Consider the following 12,570-nt stretch of genomic DNA (forward strand, 5'->3'; position numbering starts at 1 on the left):
CTTTCCTGAAAGAAATCTGCGATACATGGTAGCATCACTTCTGCTAGATTAAGGACACCACCTTAGAATGCTTCGTTGCTTGATGATCATCATTTTTAACCTGACACAGGAAAAAATAAGATCAGTCCATTTATCTAAAATGAACTGAGAGAATTAAATTACTAATCAGTTGAATTTTATTTAAAAGTTTTGAAGGTATAAACGGCAACAAGTAATTGCAAAACAATGCACACACAAAAGCTATATGCAGAATATGGACACAGATTACAGAGAAAAGTTTTCATACCTTCCATTAGATTAGTGGCATGTTTTCTGCTGGATTACCTTTTAGCTCCTTCCAAAAAATTGTATTATTTGAAAATTCTGGTTGATTGAAATAATTCAGTAGATGTAATTAGAGAGAAACAACAGCAAGAATTTAAAAATAGAAATAAAAGCTTTTCTTACAATTCTTCCCCTTGTATTGCTAAAGCAAGTCTGAACTAACACTCTATGACCTTTATTTTAAACATTTTTCCCCTATCCACTTGCCTTCCTCAGACCTAACACCTGTGGCTGCCCCCTCCCATCACAAGTTCCCATATCCAGTTTTGCTTGTACAGTTGTCTGGCAACACAATGAACCATAAAAGTTGATCTTAATAGCAACTGTTTTTTTAATCATTATTTCAGCAGTATAGTTTAAGTTGGGTCAGTTCCCCTCCTCACTTTAATTTCTCTACCAATTCATTTTTAATCTAAATCAGTTTGCCACATGCAACACTTTCACATGGTGAGGATGAAGAGTTATGAGTGTAGAGAAGATGGCTGAGATTGTTTATATGGCATCGCTACCAAAGAAATGCTTTCACAGCAATCTCTTCACACATCAACTGCAGGATTGAAGAAACTGCTTTGAGTAAAATATTTTTGACATTTGAGAAACTGTGGCTAATTATATAATACGCAGAGATGCATGAAAATATTTGCAGCATATMTGGAAGTCCAAAAATTTGTTAGAAGGTGTAGTACCCCTTGTCTCACAGGTTTTTGGACTTCTGCTTTTGAGGGACCTTAAACAGTTCCTACTAGCTTATATTCCAATCTCAAGTGTCTGGGATTATAAAAAATGCACATAACAGAAAAACAACATCATGCTGCCCATGCAGGAAGATCATCAGTTCTTCAAGAAATGTTGATGTCTTCCCTGAGCTCATTTTGTACCTGTAAAGGCAAATAATCAACATGAGACAGCTGTAAGTATGGCAGCGTGCCCAAAGCTCAAGGTTAGCAAATCAATAGCCGCTACTGGATGCACTTTGTGAAAAGAACAATGCACTCTTGCTAGCTACATATGACAGAGTAGGGCTAGTTTGTAGTCACAACTTATTTTGCCTGTGTGCCAGTGTTCAGGAACCAGAGAGATTGCCTACCTTTACCTTCCCTCTGCACGCCATCTCCAGACTGTTCCAGGTCTTAAGGAGTGTTTTCCAGCTAACCCACAAACCACTTAACCATTCTCAAGACTGTTAGCATAGACCACCTCTTCAACTACTGCCTGAATAGCAACAGAATTGCCATAGAAATTATACTTGCTGGCTAAAAGCTAGAGAATTTGCTTCCTGCTCTCCCGTATTATAAGGATGCAAAGGCAAAACAAGTTGATGGTTGGGAAAAAGCAGCAGGAAGAGAACCAGAACAGCAGCTCAGGACATCCTGGGAAGATCAAATCATGATGCAAGGCTTGTGCTATGGAATTGTTGCTTTGATGACTTGTCTCTGCTTTCCTTAGTGCTGCCTGATTTCTGCTACCGCCTTATGCAGTCTCCCTCTTGTATAGACAGAACTGTGTAATCTGATTCCATCCACCATGGAGGTAAAGCTACAAAAGGGCTTCATTAAGTAGAAGGACAAAATCCAAAAGAAGTTAACATGTACATCTTGGCTGCAACTTCTTAAGGCATACTAGCCTTAAAATCAACTTCAGAAATTGCGAGCAGGTATCTTCCCTTTCCCTAATATTTACTGGTTACACATAGAGTAAGAACTTTATAATGGCAATAAAAGCTTTATATATATGTGTGTGTGTGTGTGTGTGTGTGTGTGTGTGTGTGTGTGTGTATATATTTACTCAATTGTATGGGTAGTATTTTCAGAAAGGAGATCATTCCTTTAAAAATTAAAAGAGAAGTCAATGTATATGCCTTTAAGTACTTTGTCAGCATTCACTGGAGTTTTGAATAACGTACTATCAAGAACTTGTTGCCTGAAAACTCACTTTCAGTCACCCATTCACCCCAAATAACTCATCAGTGGTTATAAAATATCATAGAGAACACAAGCACCAGCTAATCATTAATTAGCTGTTTCCCAGCATGTTCCAGTGTGAGACTCAAGAGCAGTATTTAGACAAGCAATGGAGTGAAAAATAAACATATAAATAAGCAAAAGCATCATCTTTGATAAGGAACTAAAAATTAAACAGGGGAGTATATATTAGAATATTAGACAGTTCACAGTTAAAAGGTTTCACAAAGCTGTAAATACTCAAGCTTTGTTATTCTCATCTATTATAAGTATTGTTTTAAAATTCAATTGTATATACAAAGATTACCCAGACACTAAGATGTTTCCGTTATACATCAATAAAACAAATGCTTTTGTCTTTGTGTCTTTCAAAATAAATCATACCAGTAGTGCTGCACATCAAATGTGTTGTGTATTAATCACTGTGGTCATGAAACTTACTGTCCTTTCAAACAATATACAATAAAGTTGTCACAGCACTTTAAAGTTGAGCAAGATCTAAGAAAATCCCGATGGCTGTACCAATGCTTTTTTGTCTTCATATGCCTGCTGGTTCAGACTTGCCTTTCTAATTTCTTCAGCAGAGAGCAGCAGAAAGGTCACTGGTACAATTCTGCCTTCCAGCCTTCCAAATGCACAATGAAAACCTGTGACATAGTTAAATAATCCAGTTCTATTTCCTTAAGTCTTAAWTTACTTTGAATTTATCTGAGTAATCTTAAAACTTGTTATACTAAACCCCATATATATTTTATATTATACTCTAAACAGTTTCCTTTCAGACACCATTTCATTTCCAGATATAGTTTGCTTTTTCTCAAAATATTTAAGTCATCTTACAATAACTCTTCAGTTAAAAACTCATTTCACATCTACGTTTGTTCTCCCTCTGATTCCTACAGAGGAAAGACTAGATAGTATAATTGGCAATCCTATTCTGTATCTCCAGATGAACTCCTTGCTCCCATCTGTTGKGCCTTCCTCACTTACCGTTCCTCCTGAGGCTCTTTCTCCCAGTTGCTTCCCATGTTAACTGGTCTTGCTCCTGAATCCCTCTTCTCCTTCACATAATTTTTTCAGCACTGCAGAAGCATATTAATAATGTTTCCATATATGAAAACTTTCATCTTTTTTTCTTACCTTCTACTTGTCCACTTCTGCCTCTGAAGATCAAGTTCACTGAAGTGTACTTACAACCACTATCTGAACTTCACTGATGACACCCTTCCACCATCTCCATTCCACATTTCTTCTTTCTTCCTAAAACCTAAGGCTTAACTGTGTCCTGTATTGCTATGGTGCTCAATGCTRTTAATTCACTCCTGCACTCATTTCCTTTGCTGCTTCTTCTCTCACTTCCTCCTTCAGCAGCTCCATTAGTAATTCCAAATACTTTTTTTTTTTTTTTTTCCCTGTCTGGAAATTTCCTCCTACTTTCCTCAGGTATATCATCTGCAGTCTCCTACTCCTAAATGAAAACGTGAAATAATAAATTGAGTGTTCTTCTTCCTCTCACTCATCCCCTCATTTTTTTCTGTCCAACAGCCTGTCAACATCTCAAACTCTAAAGAGGATGGTGGGGAGTGTAATCCCAAAAGATACCCATCTTCCCTGTTGTGCATATAGGTGCTCTAAAATTTCTCCTCATTCTACCCTCACTATGTCTGTATGTAAGACCTCTTTCTTCAACATTTAAGCCTGTCCTCCTCTTTTTTTCCCCAACTACTAAACCACTAGTTACTACTGTACTTAGGGCAGATGCAAATATTTCYYCTTTCCAGTTAGCTCTTTCCAGTTAGCTGAAATTTATCTAAMTCTCTCTACAATAAATCTTCTCTTGAAAGTCATAGTCTTCTTTTATTGTTTGACATACTCYCACAGAATCACACCCCAGAGTAACTTCCCCCATCTACCTGTGCTGCTCGTGCCCTTCTCCATTTCCTCAAAGTTCTGTTCCAAAGCTGGTGTCATTCTTAATGACTCATTTACTTCTTCTGAACTTATCTTTTCTCTATGCCACACAATGAGTCACACCGCCACACTCAAAACCACCTTGCCACTCCAGCAGAAAAACTTAAAGAAATTCTTTAACAGATCTCCAAAAAAGCCACATTACAGTATTTCACAGTCCTAGACAACAATCACTGTGAAGCTTCAGTGATCTTCCACATTGCCAACATCAGAATACTGTTCCATACTAGAGAGTATCTTACCTAGACTGTATTATGTGGTAAAGAATTAAAACTACTAAACTGTGAGAAGCAGAAAAGATGCACTCAGTAGAAGGATCATTAAGCACCTTTGTATGTTTGTTAAGTGACAAATGGAAGAGTAAAAGGAAAGAAAAAAGAGGTACAACGGGAAGCATCATATCCATTAATTCTGTCATTTCAACATTGCATCTGTGGTGTATTTAACAATTCAAACACACAAGTAATAACAGCGTACCTTTATTTTAACATGTGCACTGCACTGATGCAGCAGATACAATGCTAGCAATCTTCTCTTTGCACAAACTACTACCAATCAAGTTTTCAAATTTTTAAATCACATTTTTAGGTGGAAGCAGCATTTAGTGCAAAGAATAATTGAGAAAACCTCATGTCAACCACTTCTTGGAAACTGCATACATAGTGTGATAACCATAGCTATTTCCCAGCTGGCCTTAAACATGAAAAATTGATCAGCTATTGCAGTTTGCTTTTGAAAATTCTAGAAGATTTTCTTTTTAATTACAGCAACAAATAAATAAAAATTGACAATGTGTGTATTTCCTCAGAACCAGTTTAGTAACTTAAAAAAATAACATAGCAATGTTCAGTGTTTACTGAATTGCTTTATACTACATCTATCACTTAAAAAATAAACTACATTAAAAAGTCAGAAGAAGAGAAAAAAAGGAATTTCTCCATCTCTCTTTACACTGTAACAACTGATAAGGAAAAATTTCCAAACACTGTTGCCTCTCACTTACCAACAACCTAACCCACCAAATTTGGGTCCCCTGGCCATTCACAGAACTGATTACAGAACATCCCCTTAACCCCCCCAAAAATCTTTATGTTCAGGCAGCTTTGTGCAYCTAAGCAAAACAAAAGCACTAGCCTTTGTACAGCAAGCCAGCAACTTAAATCACCTTCCAGTTCACAAATTAAAAAATAAACAAAAAACAACCTATCACCTACTCATTTGTTGCACCTGATTTCTATCTATTAAGCCTACACAGGAAAGCATATCCTGTAAGCCCTGTCCTAGTGAACACCTGAGCGCTTAATACTACCTACACGAGTAAATCACACACAGAATTAATGGGAGTATCCATGCATGCAAAGTTAAGGATATACACAATTGTCTATAGGACATGTGCACTAATTTGCACCCTATGCAATATATTGATTGCAGTCCTGTATCATAAATGAGCAGTTACTACTGGTCATAGGCAAAAGTTTCAAGGTATTTTCTGGTACGGAGACAACAGCTGAAACACTTGGGGAAATGTAAGACTGTTCTCCTGCTAAAGAGGGAGGCTCTGCTCTTTGAAGTGGTTATGGATACACAGTCTGTAGGCCATGGAACAACTGGGCCCAACGTATACTGAAGAATTAACACTGACTGCAATCATTTTAAATAGGAAGAAATTAAGAGTAATTCTCTAAGTGCTCCAAACTGAAAACAGTTTAACAGCACAATTGTACATGCAAAGATAATTATACATCAAATGTAGAGCAAATTTTTGCAAGTCTTCCAATATCATTCTGAAATTCTAAACAGCCTAYTCAGATTTCATCATCAGTTTATATGTGAAATAGAGTAAAATAGTTCTTTATTCATTACTTAACAATACAGATACCGGGTATGTGGTTTTGTTTGTTTTCGTCAACAGTATCATTTTGGTTCTGGATTACAGTGTTTAGGGAAAGAGTGTACTTTCATCTTGGAAATGTACAGAAGGGTTATATTTTTCCTGCCTCCACTTAAGTGGGATCTCTTAAACATTTAAAGCAAAGTTTTAGTTAGTAAATAGCACATTCTTACAAAAATATAACTTTTCAGACTACATGCAAAAACAGTTAAAGAAAAATGTTTTATCTTTCAGAACCAGAACTACAACGCAACCTTATCTTCCAGTGAGCTTTAACTTGCAAGTGAATCTAACTGAGCGAAAGAAAGCCCCATGCAACAAAGTGTCTGCAGCAATACAACCAGGACTAACCCTACCGAAGTAAACATATTTGCTCCAAATCATTCAAGAAATACTGGTGCACATGACTCTAGATCACATCCACTTTCCTTCTCCCTCCTAATGACTTTTCATTTCTTCAAGAACCTAATGCTTCCCATAAGGCTGAAGAGTGTATGACCACAGGAACCTCATTACACTCAGTTTCTTGTATTACRGTGAGATTAAAAAAAAAAAATCAACATTATTTTTCACGTTGATACAAAGTGCCTCTATAACCTACTGTTAATCCCAATTAAAATCCAAATATCGGTATGGTCACTAAAGAACACCATGAGGCAAAAGGTTGAAGATTCTTCTCCTGTAGAAGAGATTACACCAATATGATAAACATGATAAATGTAAATTAACGGATTTCAAGATTAGCTTTCTTCCCTTTTTAACAAAGAATTTGTACTATCCTTTCACAAGATTCCTCCCACTCCTCCTCCTTTTAAGTTATGTTCTTCTTTTCTATATAGAAGCATTGCAATGGTCGCTTCAAAATTACAACCAAAAACCACCGCTCTAGCCTTGAAAAGCACCATAGATAAAAATCTGATGGGAAAACAAATGAGAAAACAAAAACTCCATGGAGCACCCTCAGGGATGAAATGCTAAAGATGTCTCTTTTTAATCAATCATTCTGTGAAGATCTACAAAAAATAAAAAGGATCACATTCTAAAGGTTCAGTGCATTCAGCAGCTATATAGTTTTGCTGCTTATTCATTTTTAAGTTGACTTTCAAAAATAACACCCTAGCTCATCAAAATATACATTTTTCCATTTGCTTTTAAATTAAAATAATAATAAAAAACATTTAAAGAATTCACAATCAATAGCATGACTAAGTTTCAGGATCATCTACAGCATATAATTTAAAGATTCAAGATGCCAATATGCAGCACGTGATAAGCCTATATGCTCCATGCAGCATGTACGCTTAGGATAATCTTGAATAATCTTGATGTTCAGACTTCCATTTGTTTCTTCCAAATAGTGTAGAATACCCATCTAGAAAAAATGAGTAGTCAAGGAAAAAAAGAAAAAGAACAATGTGTATAATACACAGTTACAGTGAAAGTAGTTCTTTTCTATTAGTTTGCATTTTAATTTTGGAAACTTCTAGTAGCTTGTAACAAGGGGGAGATAAAAATCTCAAAGTGAAATCTCTCTGGATCTTTTTTTGCTCAACAACTTAAAAGAGCACTTCATTTTCACTGAAACTGAAGTCCTTCGCAAACCCATTGATTCTAATTCCTACTGCAGACTCAGGCTGTGCATTTTGCATTGCAACCACTGAATGAACTATAGAAACAATTTGGAAGGAGCAAGCAAAACTCCAGGTTTTTGATCAGACATCCACAGAGTTGGGATCCCTCTGGCTCATCTTCTTGATTGTGAAGCAGCAAGTTTGAAGAGGAAAGTGACCTCCAGCTAGCTAATTCACAGGCATGATCAGATGGAATACTGAGATGCTCAGTGGCAGAACAACAAGTGTCAAGGCACTTTACTGAGCAAATATTTAGGTGCCTACTGTCTCTTAAGTGCCTCAGTAGAGGGTTTGCTTGAGTGCTCCCCTAAACAGGTAAGATCACAGAATCACAGAATGATTGAAGTTGGAAGGGACTTCTGGAGATTATCTACTCCAATTCCCCTGCTCAAGCAAGGTCAAACATCTGAATACATCTGAATTTTGCTCTCTCTGAGCTTCTGTGGTGTTGGCCTTAAGCCCCTAAACACTTTTTAGTAAGTGGCCCTTTCTGTTGCTTAGACAGTCACCTGTGAAATAGCTTTTAGGGATAATCTCCCATTCCAGTGTATGCTTCCTGTTTGGAAGGTATATCCTCTTAAATTTTAAGAAGGACTGTAACTTGCACTTGAAATGAAGGTAAAGGCACATCCTAGGTCTAAGACCAACTTGAAAAGAATAAACCAGGGCTTTGTTGCTATGCATCTTTCTTTGCTATAGGATTATCTGAAGTCATCAAGATTATTTCTTTTTTGGCATTCCTATATGTACACTGTTATCTCATAGGATGACAATGCAGTCAAAAACAGTGAACAAAAACCTGCCTTGTTTCTCTTCAGAACTGTTCACTTTTAACCTAATTATGCTTATTTATTTGCTAGTTTTAAGACAAAATTTACTAAGAAATTTTCGTATCTGTTGGCTTACTAGAGACGTTTATTTTCCAAATAAATGAAGTAGCATATCCTACTCGATTTGTTTAGAAGTATTTTGCCTATATGTGAATAAACAATGTAATAAATACTTAGAGAACTTTCTGAGAATGCATAATTTAAACCATTGTACACACTGCATTAAGGCATGTAATTGTAATCAAAGATAATGATAACTAACCAAGTATATCTGCAATATAAGCTACCAGAGTAAATAGCTTCACATCCACTTCATTTCAGCCTTACTTGTCTTAGAAATGGTTTCATATCAAATCTGAATTTCACTGGAGACCTGACAATAATGAGAAATAGAAGGAGCCTGTTCCTTCCATTAGAAGGAGCAGTTAGCACAGCCTCCACCACAGAAGGCTACAACATTAGATAGTATCAGGATTAGAGACAGAAAAAGATAAACGAGAAAAAAAAAAAAAGAAGAAGAAGAAGAAAGGCTGTGTCAGGTTTTCATGGGCCCAACATTGTGAATCAGCAGATCCTGCGAAGATCTTTTCTGTCAGGAAATGGAGAGCTACAGCAGGCACTACCTTGTAGAGACAGTTCCAAGGAGATCACACAGAAGCAGTATGCAACATCTAAGGCATGTGGAGCCAACAGAACCATCCCATGACAGACTGAAATGTCCTTCTAGAGCTAACGGCTTGAAGACACAACTTCTAAATCTTTGCATAGCTTATCTGTTAGCCATCAAGTGAAGAAATTCTAAAGGAATATTTTTAGAATTGGAAATAAAAAGAAAAATAAGAAAGATTGACAGGAAATCCTTCTTTCACTTGTTGCAGAGAAGTGTGTTTATCCCCTCCATTTAGAAGATTTTTTAGTAATGCTTATAATGATTTTTAGGAATCTGTGTTTTTTCCCCATTAATATTTAGTTTAAGTCATCTGGTTAGGAATAGAGCTATCACAGAATAGCTGAAGATCTGGTTCATGCTACCCTGTCTATGAGATTAGTCTGTTTTTTCCATGAAAGAAGAGAAACATGGCACAGCTGCACCAGAATTCCCAGGCAATATTACTCTCATCATGAAGATTATCTTGCAGTGTATAAACAATACACTTGGCAATATTCAAAAAAATTAAGCAAAATATGGCATGATCTTGAGAGGTACTGAGCATTTCAGCATCTTTGAAATTATGGCACCTTTAAAAAATAAAATTACTGCAGTCATCACTTTCAAAATAAAACTACAGTCATTCATTTACTATGAAAAAACACTAATAGTCATCTGCCTTCTTGCACTTGAATTTGTTACCTCCAAGCAGTCTAGACTGGCTTTATTTSTTAATATGCACTCTCCACCCCTTTTAGTCTTTAAGGATACAATTCCATGTAGGAAGGAACGCATACAATTTCTTTTGAAAATTCCACGGGACAATAAAGCCTGCTGAGTTGTTCTTCGTACAGAGTCAAGGCATCGGTCAGATTGATACAGTTTCCCTGAAGGAAAAAAAGAAAAATTCTAGTTGCAATCAAATATATAAGCAAAGTCACAGAGGAATATATACATTTAGATATTAATGCAAAGCTCTATATACTTCAAAACCACATACATCCTGTTCTTAACATTAGTATTTACAAGGCAAATATCAAACAGCCTACAGCAAACAACAATTTGTATCTTGTTGATGTAGTATGAGGGGGGATTATCCATCTTCTCATTAGCAGAAACAGACATTACACCAGGACTTCCAGTTAAAACAGACCACCATGTGTTGTTTACCTACATCATTTATTTACTCAATAATCATTTTCTTTATGGTTGCTTAAATATATTAGTAAACACTTGTTACAACATCCAGACTTTCTCAATTATTTAACATTGACTATGTTTTTATAATATTAAAATGCAATATTAAAAAAACCCCTATAATCTATCCATTTTAAACTGCATCTTCCATATGACAAAACAAATCAGATTATGTTTAAGTTCTGCTGGCTGTAGGCCACATTGTCTAGAGTTGCTCTGTATCACGCTTCTGAAAAAGAAGTGATTTCTATGATTTTTTTTCTTTTCTTAGAACTATGAGTATCTAAGAATATTAACAACATCCTTTTCAGAGCAATGAAAAAAATTATTGCTTAAATGATCTTCTCTAATAGCATGATAAGGAAATATTAGACATCCTGAATTCACAATTCTTCCCACACGAGCAAATAAGTATCTATCCCCCACTACCACCCCAATCAAATAATCCTTAAAATACATTTTCTCTTAAGGATTACAACTGCGGAGAGGGAAAAAAAAAAAAAAAAAAAAAAAGGAAAGAAAGAAAGAAAAGAACCCTCCCAACCCTCCCATTTACAAGCACAACCTCGTTTGAGGCCAAGCAGTAACAAGGAGGTTTTTTAATGTCCTTATAGAAAACTCATGTATTGAATGAGTTGTAACTCATGCTAAGACATGTAACTATCCAGATATACCTGGTATCATACCATACCCTACACCTGTTTTTAAAATTTAAGAGTAAGAACGATCTAGCCCTCTGAACACCAAGGAACACAGAGACCTTCCCCCTAACCCCAGCATAATACTGAACTCTATAGATGAGACCACTAACTAGTGAGCAGAAAGCAAAGTAATATTTAAGTATAAAGCTCAGCCAATTTTAAATCCATTTTAAGAACTGCCCATTTAAGCATATACAGATACAATGTCTTCTCTGGTTGTGCTCTTCACTATCTTTTTGCAAAACACCTATGAAAAAGTGACAAACTAATCAGAGCACCACTGACAAATCCAGATGGTCTAAATAGATTACAACAAACTAGATTAACCACTTAATCTAAGAGAGCATTCTCCACATAACAACACAATAAAAAAGTTCAGATTTGTGTTTTTGATACATTCTTACAAGAACACACAAAGTTTTTAGCTTGTTTTTAATTATGAATGAAACAAAAGGTCAAAAAGAATTGGCAAATTTTTCTTCATGACACTTCACGTTTGTCATTTGACTATAAACTCTGTACTACATGCCTCATTTGAGTAGAGTTCGGTCTGAAACAGAATGTCTACCAAAATAATCTGGCAGGTTAAAAGAATTTCCAAGAGGATCTAAGCCCTTCTCCAAGCAGGCAATGAATCTTCACTACAGCTTTTCTCCCCAGTCACAAGAGAAGCTCAGACTGAAACCTATTATTTTCCTCCCTTCTCCTCTTTTCCTTCCTTTACACTTTCCTGGATCCTGTAAATCCATGACTGAGATACACAAAGCTTACCCAGAGGGTATTTCTTCCCTCTCCTTATCAGTTTAAGGCAATTCTCTACCTGGTTCTGGGCATCTGTTCTGCTGTGCTTTCATCTCCCTTGTTGCATCTTCTACTTAACTCATTCCTGCCCACCAAAAAACAATGAACAAAAGAACCACCACACTCCTGAAGAAAAAGGAGTATTTCTTTTTGCTTCCTTTCTTATAGGTAATTAAGTAGACTAGCTGATACTTTAGCCAATGACTCTTAGAAGAGCGTGGCAAATACTCATAAATTATCGGAACACTGACTTATAAGGAAGTTGAATTTAATCACAACTGCATGGTCTCCAGATGCCTCAGCTATTGTTTTCCATGCATGAGACACTGAACAAAGACGCACTGAACACGAATATCCTTCTGCTGCAGTATGGCAGAGACAAGATGTTCTGTGATGCTGATCAAGGAGGAGAAATCGTTAATGCTCCACAGCAGACTGGCAGGCAGACATCATCATTGTTATTCAGATGAGATCTAGAAGAGCTCAGGCAAGAAAGTAAAAGCACTCTTTTTGTCATGTCACCATTTCTAAGTGCTGTGATACAGCTAGCCCACAGAGTGTATTACACTAACCCATTTGCCCTACCACTGCCCAATCACAACCCATCTTATTTT

The 12,570-nt window shown here is 36.3% G+C and overlaps 1 protein-coding gene across 1 annotated transcript in view; it reads right to left on the bottom strand.

Moving 5' to 3' along the window:
* Positions 1 to 4,719: 4,719 nt before the first annotated feature.
* SMS (spermine synthase) overlaps positions 4,720 to 12,570 on the bottom strand; it is a 56,402-nt gene continuing 48,551 nt past the window's right edge. Inside the window, exons 10-11 of the mRNA XM_085310870.1 lie at positions 10,029 to 10,144; positions 4,720 to 7,519 (exon numbers count right to left, since the gene is read on the bottom strand). Coding sequence (XP_085166996.1) covers positions 7,477 to 7,519; positions 10,029 to 10,144 — 159 coding nt within the window. The 3' untranslated portion in view covers positions 4,720 to 7,476. The remainder of the gene's footprint in view (positions 7,520 to 10,028; positions 10,145 to 12,570) is intronic.

The sequence above is a fragment of the Rhea americana genome, unplaced genomic scaffold (assembly GCF_003343005.1).
Source record: "Rhea americana isolate MKP2758 unplaced genomic scaffold, rheAme1 scaffold_329, whole genome shotgun sequence".
Lineage (NCBI taxonomy): Eukaryota > Metazoa > Chordata > Aves > Rheiformes > Rheidae > Rhea > Rhea americana.